The following is a 22,263-nucleotide window of genomic DNA, read 5'->3' as shown; positions in this document are numbered from 1 at the left end:
TCAAAATAATTTTAGAAGTTTAAATCCGGGCATTCTTTGCCCTCAAATCACTTATTTATTTACAAACAAAGCAATTTTCGGTTCTAGTAGCCCACCTTTGGACTATGAGGTATCAAATCAGCGTGGCAACTTGCTCCCTCTTTGCTCCCTCGGGTATCTAATTCCGGAATTCTTAAAAATAAGGAAAGTATATATCGAGTTCTCTTTCATACCTATTCAGTTATGTTTTAATGGTGATTAAAATATGGCAAATTTTTTAATTACATTTCATATAAGAAAACACGCAAAACAATGAAACAAAAATAACTACGGCAGATAATTACCTTCAGGTATCTAATTCCGACCAATCAGCACCTCAGTAGGATATGACGTCATACAAGAATGGTGGTGAAGGCCGTTTGCAGTCCCGGCCGGTAGGTCACGTGACCGCCGGGCGCCTCGGGTCACGCGGCGGTCGGGAGTCGGACGCGGGGCGTGGTCGCGGGCGGACGCGCGGGGCATCATGCTTTGCTTTGCTTGCCTTGTCAACTTCATATAACTTACTATCGCATTCGTGTGAAAGCCAAACACTGCTCAGTGCCCTTAGAAATTGAGTTTTGGAAAGCTCAAGTCCCTATAGCTCCTCAGGTCGGCAACAGTTGAAGCCTCATCTGAACCCATGTGAAAAAACGAGGGTAAGGAACCTTGTGTTGCTTTTTCTTTTACCGTCATAATTATCTCAAACCATCACAATTTTGAGTTGCCACATTGTCTGCTTCACTACATTCGTGTAAAACTTGGGTGAAGGCTGGTGGCTCAAAGAAAGGTGAAGATATTTCTTTAAGTGCCTAATCCGTGAAATATCCCGGCTTTACAAATCTACACTTTTCATTTTCTCCACGATACATTTTTTAAAATTGTTTAAATTTAATCTACATTTGTTAAAATCGGGGCTTTGGTTTTGTGTAAACTAGATCATAAAGTTTACTATAGTTTTGTGTAACCTGATGGCTGAAGAAAATAGTAATTTTGCTAAACTGATGTGCGGAAATTTGTTGCTTTCCAAATCAAATTACTCATACCTATATTTCATTCAAAATTAGGAGGCATTATTACTGTTTTTTCTTGTAACATGAACTGAGTTTGGGTACGGTGCTCCGGAAACGTTGTGGAACTTTAAGCTAGCTAGAGCAGTTTCCATAAAAATTGTTTAGATAGTTGACATGGCTTGTTGACAACTCTTTTGCTGTTTCTAAAAAAGTGAAAAAAATATTTTCCTGCATTAAGCACACAAGGCATGTTATTCTCATAAGCTATCGAATGTGTGCAGTGACGTACCCAAGGGGGGGGCCACGGGGGCCAAGGCCCCCCCCTGAGCGCCTTCGGCGCTCAGGGGGTCCCTCAGGCCCCAGGATATTTTTTAAACACTGGATAAAACGTCTTTTACTCGGAAGAAAAATTGATATTAAAGTTTCATTTATGTGCCCTGGGTACCCGAGGGGCCCCTGCAGTCATCCAAGGGCCCCCAGTTTCCTGGGCCCCTGGTCGCCTAGGGGGCCTCTGGTAGCCGGGGGCCTGGTCTCATGGGGGCCCCTGATAGCCTGTGGCCCCTAGTCGCCTAGGGGGCCCTGGTCGCATGGGGGGCCTCTGGTCGCATGAGGCCCCTGATCGACTGGGTGCCCCTAGTTGCCTAGGGGGCCCTGATAGCCGGGGGCCTGGTCGTATGGGCCCCTGATAGTCTGTGGCCCCTAGTCGCCTAGGGGGCCCTAGTCGCATGGGGGGCCTCTGGTTGCATAATATTGAGGCCCCTGATCGCCTGGGGGTACCTAGTCGCCCAGGGGGCCCCTGGTAGCCGGGGGGCCTGGTCGCATGGGGCCCCTGGTTGCCTGGGGCCCCCGGTCGCCCCTAGTCGCCTGGGGGACCCTGGTCGCCTTGGGCCCCTGGTAGCCTGGGATCCCCTGGTCGCCTGGGGGCCCCTGATCGCCTGAGGGCCGCTGGTCACCTAGAGGGCCCCTGGTCGCCTGGGGGCCCCTGGTAGCCGGGGGCCTGGTCTCATGGGGCCCCCTGGTCGCCTGGGGGCCCCTGATCGCTTTGGGGACCTGATCGCATTGGCCCTTGGTCGCCTGGAGGGCCCTGGTCGCCTGGGGCAGTGGGGCCCCTAGTCATCTGGAGGACCTGGTCGCCTGGGAACCCCTGGTTGACTGGGGGCCCCTGGTCGTCTGAAAGTACGCTTATTACCTGATTGATCCCAAATCATCTGAGTGGCTACTGGGTAGGGTAGGGTGGGGTAATTTGAACATGTGGGGCAATTTGAACATAGTGTGAATAACACAAAATTACGGAAAATCCATAAGTGGCATGACAATAAGACCAATGAGAGAAATTATCGTAACCAAAAGGGCTATCATATGAACGGGGTTTAAAGTTTCAGGGAATGAAGATGTTGACGCACAGTGTAAAAAATCAATTTCGCAAGGAAAAACGCCTAACAACACGTCATTGCAACTTCATTGCAGCGCAAAATCTTGCATTGCTAGCGCCTAATACGCAACGGCTTTTGTTGTATAATGACCTAATCAGTGCCTTCAACCCAAGAAATTTGCTTTTGAACCCTGTTTTTTAAAATGGCAAAATAACTTTTAGCGTGGGGTAATTTGAACATAGTGTGAGAATTTCAATGAAGACAGGGATACCTCCGAAAAAAACAACGCTCCCAGTTTTTTTTTTGCCAATATTTTCGAACCAAAGCAGTAGCAGATAAGTGATGCCAGTTTTAGAAAATTTACGTCTAATATCCGTCTAATGTCCGGCATTTTCGTTGATTTTCCGTCCAAAAATGTTAAAGTCAACTATTTGTCCAAATATGTCCGAATATTATGCAGCTATCAACACTCAAAACCGTCATTTATATTGCTTATCATGTAATTTTACCAGCCGAAAAGTGTTCATTATATTGAGAGCTTAACAAGCTTTCCATTCGCCAATCAATGCTATGCACGATTACTTTAAAAAAGCGCTGAAGTGTAGCAAGCCATTGTCCAATGTTGTCCAGTCTGCTACCTTTGTCCAACCAATTCCAAATTGGACATTGGACAAAATCAGAACTCCAAATGTCCAGGTTTCGATTGGCACCACTTTAACAGATGTAGTAAGGTTGGGAGAGTTTTTATCGAACAAAAATGATAGACGTTCTGTTAATTGAAGAGGGGCGAATTCTGTCAACTGACCGGTGTGCAGCGTGCAGATATTGATACTCTGCAACTGTTATTTTTGCTGTTGTGTTGATTTTTCAAGTGAAGCATGGGTGTAGTTTTCCAAAAATCATTGGGGGTGCTCAATAGCTTTCAGAAAGGCATGCCATATTTTTCGTAGGTCTTTTTTCAGCTGTTCTTTTTTACTGTATCAGGCATCATGCAAGAAATGATGTTAAATCGATTCGAGAGCTTGTTTTGATAGCGCCACTGAAAAACAATTTTGGCTCACCCAATGCATTCATAATCACGGAAGTTTTTGAACATATTTCAGAACACGCTGGGTTTAAAATTTTAAATTCAGGCCCTACCGGACTTTTGGTAGGTCCGCGCTTAGGCAGCCTGGTCTGCATAGCTCTGCACGAATGAGCTTATATTGAGGGCTATCCAACATGACGCCTGACAGGACAGGCTCGATGGTTACTCTCCGGACATGGTTCTCGTGAAATATTGCATTTTGTCCCTGGAAATTAAACCTCGCCGGCACAGGCCATTTTGCGTCCTTCGATGGCACAAGGGAGGGGGGGGGGGTGGTAAGACACCCCTCGCGTTTGGCCTCTGATCGAGCTAGAGCTTTGCGGAAAAAACGAGCGTGTTGCCCGTCACGAGAGAAAGCCGATGATACCCAATTTTAAGGTCCTAGGTCATCGGTTGACCTTCCAGGTCAGGTCAATGACCCAAAAGTCGGGAAAATCGGGACCTGTTAGAAAGTCGTAAAGTGTGGCTGCTATGGGGTTTCCGGGGTGCTGATCACGAATATCGTGTTAGTTTTGATCACAGAGGATGTCTTTAAGCATTTAGACCAGGTCGGGTCAGGTCAGGTCAGGTCAACCGGTAGGGGCCGTGACGGGTATTTGTAGTACGTGTCAACCGCCTCTGACAGCTTCGTATATAAACATGTTACGAAGGCACCAAAACTACTTCGTAAATGTTCAAATGGTTGCTAAATTCGAATTCAGCTCGAAAAAACTAGCCTAAAAACATGTAAAACTCGAAAAGTGAACCGAGGTCACCAAAGGTAAATGACCTGGCCTGATCTTCAGGTGACCTTGACATCCACCCTAATGCATGGGAGCAACATCAAATCACATGTTTGAACGTTTGAAACCACGAAAAACTTGCAAAAGCGCGGCTAAGGCAAGCCGACATACGCCGAATCGCGATTCCGGCCAAGCATGGTCTCGGAAAGTAGGTCACAGGTCAAAGGTCATTTGGGTCAGGGTCATGAAATTTTAGAGTACCTATGGTGTAAAATTGATCAATGCGAGGGTACTGAAAGTTTCGCCGCGATCGGCCGCTTTTTACGCGAGTTATTCGCGAAAAACCTTAGTTGGGGTTGCATCCTGTGCCGGCGAGGGTTAAATAATAACGCTATACCTACTTGCCGTGCTATATTTAATTTATTTACTCAAAAATGATTTAATTTGATTAAAAATATTTAAAAATAGCACATTGATTTCAATAAACGAAAGTCATAGATTTGCTGCCGGATGCTGGGGCTCCTCATGAGGAGCATGGAGATGCCAGCTTGTCCACCTCCAGCGCGTCTCGAGCACAGGGCGATACTATGCGCGTTCAATGCTCATGTTAGGTCCGTCCTCCAATACGGAAGTGTCATTTGGAGCGGTGCAGCCCAAGTCCCACCTGGTACGGCTGGAGCGGCTACAGCACTGTTTTCTCATGTGGCTAGGGGCTAAAACGCAGAGGAGCTGTCCTATGGACTATCGTAGTCTACTGCAAACCTTTAAAACTGAGTCCATCAAAGCCCGCCTCATTCATACCGATGTCATGTTCTTGTACCAACTCCTTCACCACCGTACCGACTGCGCTTATACCTGGTATCGATGTTTGGCCTTAACCCTCGCCAACGCCGTTAACCCGCGTTGATGCAACCTTGCCCCCCCCCCTCGGTTTTTCGCGAATAACCCGCGTAAAAAGCGGCCGATCGCGACGAAACTTTAAGTACCCTCGCATTGATCAATTTTACACCAATCCTTAAAATTTCATGACCCTGACCCAAATGACCTTTAACCTGTGACCTACTTTCCGAGACCATGTTTGGCCGGAATCGCGATTCGGCGTATGTCGGCTCGCATTAGCCGTGCGTTTGCAAGCTTTTCGTGGTTTCAAAGTACGTTCAAACATGCTATCTGATGTTGCTCCCATGCATGGTGGATGTCAAGGTCACCTGATGGTCAGGTCAGGTCATTGACCTTTGGTGACCCGAGCTCACTTTTTCGAGTTTTACATGTTTCTAGGCTAGTTTTTTTAAGCTGAATTCGAATTTAGCAACCATTTGAACATTTACGAAGCAGTTTTGGTGACTTCGTAACATGTTACGAAACTGTCAGAGGCGGTTGACACGTACTACGAATACCCGTCACGACGCCTACTGGTTGACCTGACCTGACCTGACCCGACCTGGTCTAAATGCTTAAAGACATCATCTGTGATCAAAACTAACACGATATTTGTGATCAGCACCCCAGAAAACCCCACAGCAGCCACACTTTACGACTTTCTAACAGGTCCCGATTTTCCCGACTTTTGGGTCATTGACCTGACCTGGAAGGTCGGCCGATGATCTAGGACCTTAAAATTGGATATCATCGGCTTCCTCTCGTGACGGGCAACACGCTCGTTTTTTCCTCGAAGCTCTAGCTCGATCAGGGGCCAAACGCGAGGGGGGTAGTACCGACCCCCCCCTTGTGCCGTCGAAGGACGCAAATTGGCTTGTGCCGGCGAGGGTTAATGTGCCTGGGAGCCTGGGAGGCGTAACCGCCGCACGGGCTTGCTTTATGTGCCCTTCGGGAGAGTGAACACCGTAAAGAAGTGTCTTTCTGTGCATATTCCTCGGTTGTGCAATCAATTTTTGGCACAAGGTCCGTCGGTGGACTTTTACCACCCTTCCATGTCCTTCCGGCGTGAGGCTTTCCAGTACGCCCGGACACTGGGTAGCTATGGGATCTCTCTGTCATCATGTCCCACTTGATTCATTGACCCAGGTTGTACACTTTTATAATATTACAGAAAATTGGATATTGTTAGGCTGGCGGCTGCTTATACATGCTTGTATGTTTTACCCAAACAGAGGAACGTGAATGTCGATAAATTTTACAGCCATTGACATTGTTTGCCAACCTTCATTTATGTTAGATTGGAGATCTTACTAAGTCCCAAGCACCATAATATCAGATGTAGGATGTAAACACAAATATCATGCATCTTAATTTGTAGTAATTTATTCAATGTATATTATCTTAGTCACTGAATTGAGTAAGCATAGTATTTGCATGCTTCACTGAGCTCACTACGGTACTAGGAGAAGAAAATACTGATTATTGAGGGCCTTGAGTCAGCTGGGAATGTTTTGAGGAGGCTGGGGGTGCTTTAACCCTCGCCGGACCTATTGGTTTTCTACATACGCGCCGGCCGAGGGGGGGGGGCGGGTACGACCCCCCCCTCGCCGTTTCGCCCCTGGTGGAGCTAGCGCGTCGCGGAAAAAACGAGCGTGTGCGCCGTTACGAGACGCAGAGATTGGTACCCGATTTTAAGGTCCCACGTCAACCGGTGACCTCTGAGGTCAGGTCAAGTGCCCCAAGGTACGGTTCAGTTTTTGGTGAATAACTTCGCAAAAAACGGCCGCAGAGCCGCGATTTTGGCAGCATCGTGTTCGCCTTGCTCAGGCGCGTCGAATGATATACTTTTTGTCCGGGTCAGGTCAACTTGGGGTGTTGACCTCAGGTCAAGGTCAGGTCAGCACCCCCAGGTCACGAAGTTGGTCGAAAGAGGTCATGTCGCATATCATTCGATTCGGCAGGTCTTCCTGAGTCCATTGGTGGCTTTCCCGACTCGCTAGCTCAATTTGATCAAGAGTTATTAACGAAAAACTAATATGACCTTGATGACGTCATAAATGACGTCACGCAAGGTCAACATTGCAAAAGTGACGCATCTAACCTTGCAAGGAGTGCATAAAACTACGATTCTGTGTGCTTGAGATAGTTGGAGATCGTTCCCGGCGCCAGAATAGCAGTTTGTATTTTTCCCCATTGACTTATAATGGTGAGGTCACGAAAATGACCTGACCTCATATGACCTTTAGGAAAAATCCGAGATATACAAGTTGTGAGACTCATAATGGATACTAGATCCTGCAAGTTTCATTTCCCTGTGACTTCTCCTCTGGCAGTGAGGGCGTTGCGAAGTTGCGACATCTGAAGACCGTGCAGAGGTTCACTTATGACGTCATAGGTCAGTGACCTGACCTGACCCAAAAATGCGGTTGGTGTCAAAAGATCCGGCTTGAATCAAAGGTCAGGTATGCCAAGTTTCAGCTCTCTGTCGCCAGCGTGCTCGGAGCTATCGCGAAAAAACCCTATGGGGGGGGCGGCACCCGCCCCCCCCCCCTCGGCCGGCGAGGGTTAAGGAGGCAGAGGGTGCTTTAGGGAGGCAGGGGGTGCTGAGCTCAGGATTGGGGGTGCTTGAGCACCCACAAAGAGATATAAAGTTACACTTATGAAGTGAAGGTATGTTTAGAATTGTTCTGCCTATTTGTTTATGGGTCAAACAACATCGGTGCTGGCGAGACTATCGTTTTTATGACAGGTAAAGGCAGTATGTTCAAATTACCCCACGGTGGGGCAATTTGAACACACCGTGACTTGGTGGAGATGTGAGGCTATGCTATTCAAGGTATGCTCGGCTCGTCCAAAAATGAGGCTTGCATGGTGAAAGCAAGTGACACTTGCGCTACTGAAACAGTTTTTCTTCATCCAGGGTTGAACTGGAATTTGGTACAACGGAGAAGACGTAAAAATATGTTCAAATTACCCCACACTACCCTACTGGATATAAGTAGTGACTGGAGTAGGCACTCATCTGAAGGAGCCAATATCTTTCACGGTGCCGGAGATATCACAGAAAAACAAAAAGGCTAACCTGAATACCCCCCAACCTTGGCCCCAAAGGCGTCATTGGCTAACACAGGGATGTGGGTCGATTTGCAATCGCATTTCCTCCTAAGTCCTATTCCTCCAATTAATACAGAGTGTCCCAGAATTACCCAAGCATTTATTTTCTGGCTAAAAGTACAATTGCGCTCGTTTCCTAGTGAAACATATAATAGCCGCGTTTACATAGGGCTAGTTGCCAGATAGTGGAATTCCGATAACGAGACATTTATTCCCCACTATTATATTATATACCTACATATCCGGAATTGGAGGATGTTCAGTAATTGAGGCGCTCGCTCATAAAATGCCGTGCGTTTCATGCACACTCCTCAAGCAAAAATATTTTTACTTTCCAATTTTCCACATTTTCTCAAGGCTTAGACCGTTACAGAGACCGTTTTAATTGACTTTGATGAAGTTAAACGCGAGAAATCACAACCAAATGCTACATTAGGTTGTAAAGAACTGAATTGCGTTTTCCCACACACGTGGCGTTTTCTCACCTACGTCTGCAGGAGAGACAGGACCCACTATGCCCCCCCCCATCGAAAGGTTCTTCATGACTCCCGGGGGCCCCCGGGGAACCTGGGGGGCCCTATACACTGTGGGGGGGCCCCTTCGAAAGCAGGTGGCCCCCTCCTGGGCGAAATCCTGGGTACGTGCCTGAATGTGTGTGTGTTTTTTAAGCTGTTTTTTTAAGCTTTTAAGCTGTAACTTCAGTTACTTCACTTTAGAACATATTGCCCAGAATGCGTCACTGATCATGAGCTGGTATATCATATCATATGTAGCAAATACATAAATGAGAATAGTGTGTCATGAATTTTTGTGCATGCTTCTGGATCATCTGTAATTACATCAAAGGCTCGGCTCAAGAGTGTCCTGCCGACCAGCTTATGCCCAACCCTTTCTGTCCGCAGAACGTCGCCTGCGACTCCCGCACGCCGTTTGCCCCGGCCGTCCGTACTGGTCTTCGCGCTGCGAGCCGCGCTGGAGTTCGCGGCGGCGTCGTGGAGCTCCCATCGGGACGGCGTGTGATGCCCGCGTCGAGCTTATAAGCCGTGAGCTTCGATTGGCGGCTCACGCGGTCACCAGCTGTATGTACAGCCTCGGCCCCAACGACCCCGCTAATGGCCGAGACCGGCATACCCCCGGCATGGGTCCGCTGTCCGGCGCAGCGCTGGCCGCCCGCATGCTACTTTTGGCTGTATCGCTGCCCAGCGGGAGCGCGCTCCACGCTGCGGAAGAGGTACACGTTGCGACCCGACTGAGGACCGCAACCGGATGGTGACACGTCGGCCTCTGCGCCCTGGCCGGGGCAGGCGTGACCGACGTTACAGTGGAGGAACGCCCAAACAAGACCAGCCCACCGTCGGAGCAGCATGGAAATATCATGTTCTGCCTGGACGTCGGACCCGGCGGCCGCAGTGCACCTGCACACGTGCGGAGAGGGGCGCTGGAGGCTACTCTGGAGCTTCTGCCATTCCGCGGCGCGACTGCTGGCAAAACGGCGGCGATTGAGGCGGTTGGGAACAGCTGCAGCAATGGTGATGGCGGTGATGGCGACATGGCGGTTTGGGACTTCATCTCAGCGCGGCCGCCGCCCAGGCGCCGCTGCGCCCGGCTGCTCAGCCACCTACCGGATGGCGGGTGGCCCTTACGGCCCTCACGCCCGTTCGGTCTGCGGCCACGTTGTGGGGTGGCGGTCGCGGGGTTAGCGGCGTTGGACTTCGTCCTTTATCCAGACTGCACCGTACCATCTGAACGGATGGATCTGCCAAGAAAGATGACATCCAAGGCGGCTATGAGGCGATCACAAAGCTTCACCAAGAGCTTCTCCTTCATGGAGCCGGCCGGCCGTTAAGTCGCAACACCGGCTGCCGAGTGCCAACAGCTGCGTGCGCTGGCGCCGACGCGTTGTGGGCCGCGCTGCTGACGCCCAAGCTGCGATATCAGCCATCTATGAATAAGTGGCAGCGGTGGCGGCTTGTCAGTTGTTAACGTGCCTTAACAGACGTTGCGAATAGCCCGCGTTGGAATCGCATGGTTGGCAACACAACGCAAGTAAAAATGGGCTTCCTTGATGAACCTACTTTTTAAGCATTGTAGCCTTTGTAATTTTGGATGTTTTGCTGTAGATATTATTTTCTACATATATACTATATAGGCACTCACGTGCTTTAAATCGCGCAATGCAATTGAACCATGGTAAAGACAATGATAAATGAACTGAGAGCTGACATGCCCCATGCTTTGTGTGTGTATGTGTGTGTGTTTTTTTGTTGTTTTTTTTTTGGCGAGTCGATAAAAGTGGTTTTGGACACTGGATGAGTTTTTAGGGGTGTGGTGAGGGGGGATGTAATTCCACAGACCTTCTGTCAGATTCACTAATGCAGTAGGTCTGTGCGGTGTTTAGTTATCGGAGCATTCTTTGAAAGTCGTGAATAGGGCCACCGAGTACCTAAAGCCGTGATATTCCCCCACAAAAGCTTCTTTTAAATAACCGGGGATAGGTACATGAGCAGAGTAAATGCTATTACGAACGCCTATCACAATGCTGAGCGAATAGGAAAATCCATAGATGGAGAATTGTGCCGCGTTACGGGTGCTCGGGCGCAGCCAATCCACCGTTACCCCAGCGGTGACCTTGACCCGCATCGTCTGTCTCGGCTCCAAAGCCAAACCGGCGTGGAATTGGGAGCGTTCGAGCACTCATGGTCCAGCGCAATTCTCCACCTAAATCCATTCCTGATACACATTTGCTTGCTCATAGTCATGTAACCCCGGTAAATTCACCCAACTTTCATATTGGTCGCTCCATAGACAGATGGCCACAGAGATCAACTTAAAAGGCCATTGTTGCATTCATTTAGTGGAGATCATTAAAGAGCCGTGACAGGCCACAAGTCGCGTGACATCATACGTGTAACGACCAATGACGTCGGCCTGCAAAACCCAATGGAAGCGGCTAGCAGCGTGCAATAAAACAGGGCGCTGCTTTCTAAATGTCTGTCGTGCGCCATAAATGAATATATTCTTTGTAGCCTGGCAACTCAGTATCTTTTTTAACTATTGTACTAGTATTTAATAATTTCATAATTTTATAATTGTGCTTACGCTTTATGTTGATATTAGTGATAAATCCTTAGATAAAGTAAATCGATGTGATATTTAATAGAAAATAGCAAACTAACGCACCATTCATTCGAAAGCTGGGGAACCTACTAAAAAGAACTACTAAAATTCCTGAGGAACCAAAGGATCAAATGGGGATTAACCCCGCGTTCGATGTCTCCCGGACGGCAAAGATTCTATGCCGTCCGGGTCCGAAATGGCGTTCGATGTCGCACGGACGGCAAAGATTCTACGTGACGTCACGTAGAATCTTCGTCGTCCGCGCAGAATCTTTTGAGCGTACTACGGTGGGCAGAGTGGCAGTGATGGCGCGTATTTCAAAAGCGGCGCAGCAGCTGTTTGCAGAAGTTGTTGACATTTGTGCGCGGTCTCTATGGAAACGTAAACTTGGGCCTTTTTCGAAACTGACGCACATTGTTTAACCCTCGCATGTGTGCGGCGTTTGCCAGCTTCTAATGTGTAGGGGGGGGGGGGTCGGTTGGACCCCCCCTTGCCGTTTGGCCCCTGATCGAGCTAGAGCTTCGCGGAAAAAACGAGCGTGTTGCCCGTGACGAGAGGAAGCCGATGATACCCAATTTTAAGGTCCTAGGTCATTGGTTGACCTTCCAGGTCAGGTCAATGACCCAAAGTCGGGAAAATCGGGACCTGTTAGAAAGTCGTAAAGTGTGGCTGCTAAGAGGTTTTTCGGGGTGCTGATCACGAATATCGTGTTAGTTTTGATCACAGATGATGTCTTGAAGCATTTAGACCAGGTCGGGTCAGGTCAGGTCAGGTCAACCAGTAGGCGTCGTGACGGGTAATCGTAGTACGTGTCAACCGCCTCTGACAGCTTCGTAACATGTTACGAAGTCACCAAAACTACTTCGTAAATGTTCAAATGGTTGCTAAATTCGAATTCAGCTCCAAAAACTAGCCTAGAAACATGTAAAACTCGAAAAAGTGACCCGAGGTCACCCGAGGTCACCAAAGGTCAATAACCTGACCTGACCTTCAGGTGACCTTGACACACACGGGAGTAACATCAAATCACATGTTTGAACGTTTGAAACCACAAAAAGCTTGCAAACACGCGGCTAGTGCGAGCCGACATACGCGAAATCGCGATTCCGGCCAAACATGGTCTCGGAAAAGAGGTCACAGGTCAAAGGTCATTTGGGTCAGGGTCATGAAATTTACAGGGTAGGTGTAAAATTGATCAATGCAAGGGTACTGAAAGTTTCGTCGCGATCGGCCTCTTTTTACGCGAGTTATTCGCGAAAAACCATGGGGGGGGGTCCATCCGACCCCCCCCCCTACACATGCGAGGGTTAAGTGGCGCACAAAATGGCCGGTCTCGTCGTCCGCCTGTGTGCTTCATCGAACGCAAAATAGAATATTCTGCGTAGAATGTTCTTCGTCCGAGGAGACATCGAACGCGGCCTAAATAGATGCCTGCTATTCCGTCGTGAAAACGGCCATAATTTATTATAAAAGGTAATGTATTTCTCCTTTTTCATTTAGGAGCAAAAAACCTCGAATTGCTTTATTTTTCCTATTAAACAATTAAGGATGGTTGCCCTTCCCCATACAATGTAACAAAAATGCTTGAAAAATAATTGCAAGGGTTTAAAACATTATTTGGCATAGTGGCAAAGTCACCTCTTTCTCAGTTTAACTTTGCCACAACTCATTTTCTTTAAAAATTTATATTTTTCGGCAAGATATAAATATGATAAAAGCAAAACCCAAAGAGCTAAACTTCATCCGTGTTTTAAGCATAGTCATCCCAATAAGTTAACAAGTTTAAAGAATACAAGAGTCTTAAGTTGAAAACATGGCAATGTCACTCCCGTTTACGGTACCGAAAAGCTTGTTTCGTGAAAGCGGCTATTTTTAGAGTGTTTGCCCCTTGGAGGCTAAACCGTTGACCTGGGGTCAAATCATAGAACAAGAGTCGGAAAGTCCTTTGAAAGAGCTATCGAATGCGCTTTTCCGCGGTGCTGTAGCTCTGTTGGTTCCCATGTTAGCCGTCGAGTGTTTCAAAAATTGGTAAAATAGACAAAATTTGACCTTTGATGACCTCTGGTGACATGACCTTTGACCCGACCTTAAACGTGACTGAAGTATTTCCGCCATTATTTTTGACGCTCTTTCGATTGCCGCTTACCGCGTGTCGCTACGTGGCCCAGGAGCCGAGTTAAACGGGGGGCGTGAAAACGCCCCCCCCCCCCCAGCACGACACGGAAAACTCAGGCCACCAGCACCGGCGCGGGTTAAGCTGACAACCTACTAAATGAACCTATGAACCTAATTTTGCCAAATTTGCACCAAATGTTCACCAAACATGCTTAATTTGTATTAGCTAAGTAGGCGTCATGAAACCGGTCATTATGACACCCGGTTAAGCTTAACATACCTATTTTGCAACTTTGAATCAAATCGATGCAAAACTCTAGGTTTCATGGAAACATAGTGAAATTTCAGTGCTATTTTGACAGTGTACCGGTTTTGGTGACCTGATGACCTGACCTGAGGTCATTGGGACTCAAAATTCACAGCGTACGTGTCAGTTGTCAGCGCTATGCGCGTTCATTTTTACGCTATGTGCGAAAAATATCTATGGAGTTGCATCAACCCTTTGGCCGGGCGAGGGGGAAATAACATATTTTGATATCATGTCGACAACCCCTGACACATTCTACGGTTAGACAAGCATTGTTGATGAACTCAAATTCCAGCATTATTTTATTTAGGTCACAATTAATTATGTGTTCTATATATCCGTAAAAATAGACTTTATTGTTGTTTTTTTTTAAGCGTACACAAACCGCTCTATTTTGCATATGTGGTCTATCCCATAGGGTAATTCCGCAAAGGCGGTCTTGGATGCTGCAGGGAAGGGGAATATCCCCAAAGATGCTTCACCTAATGGCTGATAAAAAAGCTCGGAATTCTTCCTCTTGAGAAGCACTGCTGTACATTTTAAAACAGTTTTTCCTACCAAAGTTGTTCAATATTCCTTCTACTCTAGAAAAAAACGGTACATTTTCATCGATTTGAGGCGTCGCGGGCATTCGCCACAAATGCCCCCTGGATCCGCCAGTGGTTAATCCTGAATTGAATGTGTCTGCCAACGTCAGTCATTAGGTATACACTCCAAACACTATTCTTCCTACATTATCTCATTCTTCCTATCTTCCAAGCTTATCCCCATACCATATATTCCACACCGTTTGACTTCTTCTTCATCATGTCTGAAATTTGTGGCCAAACAAACTCGCCAGGTTTATATTCCAACTGTAAATGGCTTGTAGCATGCCGACATTGTTTCAGGGTTGAGGGACATTAAAGTTCTCAATGTCCCAAAGAAATGACGGTACTTGCTGATTTAATGGACGCTGATTGGCAAGTTATGCAAACTTATCCACCTTATAGCTCTGTGGGTACTTTTGCAAGTGCATGCCACACGGCTTTAGAACGTCAAGTGTATAATCAGTACACTGATAACCCGGAAGTCATTGCTAAACAGCGCTGATTGGAGCTAATATCGTATATTTGCAGAGGGGGATGAAAGGATTTCTTGCTTTTTTTCGAAAAGTCCTGTACGAAACGACTTGACCATTGGGTGAAGACAGCATAGGCAGATCCAGAAAGGCGGTATCGGACGCTGTGGGGGTGGCATATCCCTAAAAAAGTTTCTACAAATTCCAAAAACTCCTCGGATTTCGGTTCCTTACGCATTGTTGTGCAGTTTAGACTATCCCTAATGAAACTTGTCAAGTTATCTTTCTATTCTAGAAAACACGACACATTTTAATCGATTTCGGGCGCTCCGAGGGGGCATTTGGCCCACGTTCTCCCTTGAATCCGCCAGTGGGTGAAAGATGGCAAATGTCACATCATTGGATCATTAATTCAATGGTACCTAACTTGTACATTGTTCACTGTCCAGGGGTACCTATGTGGGTACCTACTCACCAGATAAATAGCTTTGGAAATTAGAAGAGGTTGGCCACTAGAAGAATGGTTCATCACTTAGGTACGTACGAACTAATGTCTGCTTTTACACATCGTTTGAAATCGGTAGTTGTGCGAAATTAATTGAAGACTCTTGGCGTCATTAAAGGAGTTATAGGTACCTTCTACTGTCCTCAATAAGGTTTTTTTTTTGCTACAGTTTGACGATTTTTTATGCTTAAAATGATCGGAAAAGAAAATAATTAATATTTACAAAAGGAATGTTTAAAATATTGTCATATAAGAAGCACTAAATTCCATCTTCACTAGAGGCTAAATAGTGTTTGCCGCGAACAGTAGCGGCGGAACACCTTCAATTAACAATCGTATAGCGTAGTTCAAAACCAACTGCATCCTGATTGGCTGAGCTTGGCCTCTGCGACAGGTGGCTGCATTCTTGGCATTCTTCTACGAGTGACACATTCCTGCACGACGCACTTTTTCGGACAAAAAATGGAATATCTTTATTCTTTACCTCCATAAGGTGATCGTTGGGCTGTAAAAGCTCCTGATTTGTACGAGTCCCAGCTCAAGCTACAAAACTGCTCTTCCACTTTAAAACCCTGTGCTAGAAGTAGTATATATTTCCTTTAACCCTCGCCCCGCTGGGGGGGGGGGCAATTTGCCCCCCCCCTTGTGTTTTTTCCTGAAAAGCAAGAAAACGGCGGCGCGCACCGCTGCTAAATTTTCGGTACTTTTCCGGGCATCAATTTGACACCTTCACACCAAATTTCAAGTCTTAGGTCACCTTAGGTCAGGAGTTATTGAGGTCAAACTGAGGTCATGTTCGAGCAAAAATGAGCAAAAAACATGAAATCTTGAAACGCTCACAAAAGCTACAGTTACCAAGCAATTTCAAAGTCCTTTATATGGTCATGTAGACAGAAGACAGCGCTACAACACTGCGATCTCGGATTTTCAAAACTTTGTGATTTTGACCCCTAAAAATTCAAAAAATTGTTTTTTTAAGAAAAACTAAAAAAGAATCCACAATTTTCGGGATTACGAAAAAACCGGAATATATGTGATATTTCCCGCGTTTTTCTATATACATACCAAATTTTAGATCAATACCTCCTTTTTTGGCCAAGTTATAGCGAAAAAACTGTTCAAAATTGATGACGTCATATTTTAAACTCAATTTTTAGCAATTCTAGACCACGTAGCGCAAAACAAAAACCACCATTGAACTCCCCGTGACAAGCTGCAGCGAATCGATACCCATTTTATGCAAAAATATCAACTTTGAAATTTGACCTTATTTGACCTGACCTTGACCTGACCTTGACCTGACCTTCACCGGAACATAATCTTAACTGACCCCAAAGGCTGTCTGACCCACATAATCGTATTTGGCATATAAAATGGATCATAAAACATGCATCACATGATATTTTCATATTGTGACCCTCAGTGACCTGACCTCTGTGACCTGACCTGGTATCAGTGACCTCAAATAGAACAATATGTGTTAGGTGAACATTCCCCCATCGATGATTTTCAATTAAATGCATTTTACTCGATTTTACAACGCATTTCTTGAAATGCCTGTAAACGGTGAAAATTCGACATTTGACCTGACCTGTGACGTCATCGGTTTGACCTAGGTCAACGAAATTGGGTCACAAGGTAGTTCCCTGATGGGGCTATGCAACACCGTTTGCCACTTGTCGCTATGTAGCGTGGTTCTCGAGATCTTAGGGGGGGGGGGCAAATTGCCCCCCCCCCCCAGCAGGGCGCGTTGATCGGCAGACCCCAGCGGGGCACGGGTTAATTGTATTATTCATTTAGTCTTTATTCAAGGTATATCAAAATAGGCATACGAAAAATGGTCGGTACGGTAGTCAGTAAGTAACGTTGGCTTCTGGCCGGGATGTAATTCTATATCTCTTAGTGGGGGCAGATGCACCCACAATCCTGAATTGTGCCCCCACAGTGATGAAAATGCACCCACAAGTCTTTGACAAGCGTCCTTTCGAGAGCACGGCGCCCTTCGCATGCTCTAACGGCGTCCTCCTAGTCCTGACCGTCTCGCGTTCCTGGATAATATAGCGTTTTTAATCATTCGGCGCCTTTCTGGGAGAATGGCGCCCTTTTGACAGCACCGCGGTATTCTCATGGTCTACCGGCGCTCCCCTGACCGTCTCGCGCCCTTATGTCCATGTCTACCGTGCATCGCTCGACTGTGCGGCGCCCTTCTAGGAGAATGGCGCACTTTTCATGGTCTCACGGCGCCCTCGTAACCGTCTGGCGCCCCTACATTTGGCGCCCCTCCAACTGGATGTTTTTTACGCCCTTCCGGTCACTTTACACTTTTAACCGTGTATTTGCTTAGTCAGACATGTCACTTAAAGCGCCCTTCGGCTAGCAATGTTATCAAATTTGGTGTTTATTTAGGGTCCCACATAAAGAATATCAATTGCGCCCCGAAACGGCCTCGCGCCCCAACAGCTGGGCACCCACAATCATTTTAGAAAAATTACACCCCTGGGCTTCTGGTAAAAATGATTTGATGCTCACAACACTGACATAACTGACAAAGCACCAGTCCCCATTTGCGTTTTTCAATGGCCCCATTCGCTCATCGCATTCGGCAACAACTCGGCATTATCCGCATGAGTGAATCGTGGGTATCGTCTACTTACGCAATGATTACGTATATTTAGGTGATGCTACTGTGCAATAAAATGGAAATAAAATGTACGGATAGTAAAAATAAATTACAAAATATTAATGTTATTGCATTAAGACTGAATACTCACGACAAAGCGGTACCGCACAGCGTCCCGTCGTCTCACACTCTGTCCACAGGGCCGCCTGGGCCATCTGAAACACACGACACACGACACACGCTCAGTTTTCGTTCGTAGTGATTCTCCCTTGGGTCATCCGCAACACACGGCTTACGCCACACACGGTCCCGGGTGATCCAAACTTATAGGTATCTTGATCCCCTTGATCCAAACCGGCTGATGATCTAGGTTAATACGCGCAGCGGAAGGGGGGGGGGGGGAATTTGACCCACTTTTGTTTTTCGCAAATATCTCACGCCGTTATCATTGTATAAACGTCAAATTTTCATTACCTGCCTAAAATTGAATTGCGCATTTTGCCGTGAAAGCAAGTATTAATCCGTCAATAACTGTTCTAGTCACAAGAGTGTAAAGTCGAAATTCCACCGAAACGGCGGCGTGGCGCCGGGCGATTCTCGCTGCCGGCGCCGGGGGTTCTGTCTTTGCATTGCGCTGCTTATCGCTGCTAACGATCGATTCGCTTCAAAATATCATAAAAATAATAAAAATTAAAATGTACATACAATTTTATGGTTAAAGACATACGAAAATCACCCGGTAACCTTTTTGAGATGCGAGTGTGTAAACACAAAATTGTGACTAAAATGATTCCCGCGTCGGCTGTTCCTCGCCTCAACCGGAAGACATCTTACTCTGAGAACTCGCCTCAACCGGAAGACATCTTACTCTGAGAAGAGTTATAATTGTCATTATTGTGTCATATTATGGCTGGATTACATAGATATTCTGAATATACAGATTAAATATGATCCCAAAACTCAAATGAATGCAAACTCAAATGCCTACGCACTCAAAATTATCTGTACCTTCGTAAAGTGAAAAATGAAATGGGCCGGAAACTGAGGTAAAGACGTATAAACACAAAATAGACCCTCATCTGGCAAATTTGATCCAGTTTGACCTCAATTGAACCTGAAGATATTGACCAAATGCCATAACAATAGCATGCAATAAACCCCATCGCTTCCTTGAAGCTGAGATCTTAGAGGGGGTCGACATTCCTCCCCCTTCTACTGGGCGTAGTTCTCAGAACCCTTCCACTGCGCGTGTTAACCCTCTTCGGCCTATGGGTTTTCCACATACCGCGGGGGCTAGTGCAGAAACGCCCTCGTCGTTTTGCTTCTAAGGGCCGCCCCACACTGGACCTCGCATGCGGGTTGCAAGTTTGTGGTTTTACGGGTTTCCTCAAAGTTAGAGAATATGCATTCTAAGTTGAGTGATCCACACGGCCAACTATATAGCGAGGGAGTCTGCGAGCTTTTGACTTGCGAGCGACCTCGCTTCGCATTTCAAAACTTGACTTTGAATAAACTTTCGGTCTTCCTCGCTGCGAGGGCTGCGAGGTTTGATGTGTTTTGTTGTAGTCGGTTGTTGGTTCGTTGTGCTGTTATTGAGCTAATGCGTGATTTTCTGAACATGATTAGCTTCACAGCATTCATGGAGTGAGTGTAAGAGAATAAATAGTGTTCTCACTCCATGAATGAGTAATTGAGTATGATACCCGCAAACCCGTAATTCGCAGACTCGCAACCCGCATGCGAGCTCCAGTGTGGGGCGGCCTTAACTTAGCTAGAGACTCGAGGAAAACACGAGCGTGTGCGCCGATACGAGATGCAGCGACTGGTACCCGATAAACCTCGACTTCAGGGACCTCTGAGGTCAGTTCAAATGACCCAAAATAGGGGTTTGATTTCTGGTGAATAATTTCGTAAAAATAGTTGCTGATTCGCGATTTTGTCACTATCTTGTTTGTCATGATCGGGCGCGTCGACTGGTGTGCTTTTTGTTTGGGACAGGTCACCCTAGGGTGTTCATGTTGACCTAGGTCAAGCTGAGCTCAGCGGCTCTCGTGTCACGAAGCTTGCCCAATAGAGGTTTTATCACATATATATATATATATATATATATATATATATATATATATATATCATAGATATACAAGTGTATCATAGATATATCATATCTATGATATCATATCATATATATCAAGTTTTAGCATAGATATACAAGTGTACTGAGACTCAGAAGTGGTCGTGAATCTAGCAAACAGTCGCGATTGACATAGGGTTTGTTCCAGTCGCACTTCCTTACACCTCTAAACTCCTCTAAGATTGCTGCCCTGTTTCAGTGCCAGCTCTAGCCCCTACAATGTCAAGGAGGGCCCTGCTCTAACCTCCTCTATCTTGCAGTCTTGGAGGAGTTTAGAGGTGTTAGGAAGTGCGACTGGAACAGTCCCACAGTTTCCTCCGGTGAGCTGTGCTGCTACTGGTGTGACCAGTCACCCTTCCCGCTCCTGCTCAGTGCTTGCAGTGCTCACCTCAGCCGCGCCCACCGTCGAGCCGCGATACACATCAAAGTAGTTGACGCCGGCGTCCCTCTGTAGCTCGCTGAATCCGCCGCCGGCCTGACAGAGCGCCTTGCCGAGCAGCTGGCAGCCGGCGGTGCCGTCCGGCAGCTGGCCGTAGTTGAAGCTGACACAGTCGTCCCGGCGCACACACCGGGCCAGGCAGTGGGCGCGCCGCGCCAGCGTCGGTCCGGCCGGCACTGTCTGCAGCGGGGTCAGCGGCAGCAGGCCGGACCGGTGCAGCCCGGCAGCCGAGTGGGGCTCCACGGCGCACCGGCCGCCCTGCAGCACCAGCACCAGCGCCAGCACCGCCACCAGCAGCCGCGGGCGGACAGTCTCCGGCGACATGGTGGTCCGCGCGGGCCGCACTGCGCTGCCGACTGGCGCCCTGGACGGGGTCGTCTGCGCGCGGCCTGCGCTTCTGTTTACCGGGCACCGGTCGGCATGGTGCCGCCGCTGTCCAAAGACCGGCCATGTCACCACACGCAGTAGGTGTCGGCACCTCAAGCGAGGAGGAGGACGACGCTCGACCCCTGCACTTATTGCCTACCTCGCACTTATTCCTCGCCCCGCTGGGGGGCCAATTTGCCCCCCCCCCTGTGGTTTTTCCTGAATAGTAAGAAAACGGCGGCGCGCAGCGCCACCAAATTTTCAATGCCTTAGGTCAGAAGTTATTAAGGTCAAACTGAGGTCATGTTCGAGCAAAAATGAGCAAAAAACATGAAATCTTGAAACGCTCACAAAAGCTACAATTACCAGTAAAACGCCTTTTGGGCGAAGAACGAGCGAGCGAGATAGTGAGCCCTGCACGTGCGGAAGGGCGAGGGGGTACTTCCAACGGGGCTTGTGCAAAGCACCCTTCTAAACGGTCGCTAGCGGTGTGCCAAATTTGAACGCAATCGGCCCAGCCGTTCCTGAGATCTGGAAGCGGCATTCTGCACGTGCGCACGTGCAAACGAAGTCCAAATGGACTTTTGCACGGCACCCTACTAACTGGTCCCCAACCGTGTACCTAATTTGAGCGCAGTCGGCCCAGCCGTTCTCGAGATCTGGAAGCGCCCTCTGCACGTGCGCCGTGCAGTAGCACCCTAACCGCAACACATGGGCATGCTTTCCTGGTGGGTGCCTACCTGTATGCCAAGTTTCAGCGAAATCACCCCCGTAATTACCTAGTTATTGAAATGGGAACAAATTCGACACCTTTTTTTGTATTTTGCACGTGCACTGGGGGTCACTCACATAGATCAAGAGTATCCAACCTTTGGTAGAAGAGATGCAGCTTCCCTACAAAAATTACCGCAAGACAATCGCCCAAGCGGATGCTGAGATATGAGCCTCTCAAAATCACTACTTTTGCAAAACAGCTTGAACACCCTTGACTTTTCACGTGGCACGTGCCACGACGGTCACTGCGATGCATCAAAAGTAGTCAATTACGGGGTAGAAGGGATGGGGCTACCCAGCAAAAAAGACTGCAGGCCAATCGGTCCAGCGGTTGCTGAGATATAAGCCTCTCAAAAGCGTTACAGGCCGGGCCGGGCCGGGCCGCTCATACTGAGATTTTTCCGTTATATTGAAAAGACTCGCTTCGCTCGCTGCGCTCACTCGCTCGTAACCAAGTAATTTCAAAGTTCTTTATATGGCCATGTAGACTAAACACGGCGCTACAAAACTGTTATCTCGGATTTTCAGAGTTTTGGGATTTTGATTTTTGACCCCAAAAATTCAAAAAGTTGATTTTTTAAAGAAAAACGCAACAAACCAAAACTTTTACGAATTTGGAAAAAAGG

The 22,263-nt window shown here is 47.5% G+C and overlaps 1 protein-coding gene across 1 annotated transcript in view; it reads right to left on the bottom strand.

Moving 5' to 3' along the window:
- The window catches only part of LOC122386558 (antigen WC1.1-like), a 46,190-nt gene extending 25,369 nt beyond the window's left edge, over nt 1-20,821 (bottom strand). Inside the window, exons 1-2 of the mRNA XM_043375847.1 lie at nt 20,447-20,821; nt 18,079-18,142 (exon numbers count right to left, since the gene is read on the bottom strand). Coding sequence (XP_043231782.1) covers nt 18,079-18,142; nt 20,447-20,821 — 439 coding nt within the window. The remainder of the gene's footprint in view (nt 1-18,078; nt 18,143-20,446) is intronic.
- Nucleotides 20,822-22,263: the final 1,442 nt, after the last annotated feature.

Source organism: Amphibalanus amphitrite, unplaced genomic scaffold (genome assembly GCF_019059575.1).
Source record: "Amphibalanus amphitrite isolate SeventyFive unplaced genomic scaffold, NRLGWU_Aamphi_draft 000255F_arrow, whole genome shotgun sequence".
Classification (NCBI taxonomy): Eukaryota; Metazoa; Arthropoda; class Thecostraca; order Balanomorpha; family Balanidae; genus Amphibalanus; species Amphibalanus amphitrite.
Note: the sequence above shows the minus strand (reverse complement) of the source record. Positions and strands in the feature narration are given on the sequence as shown.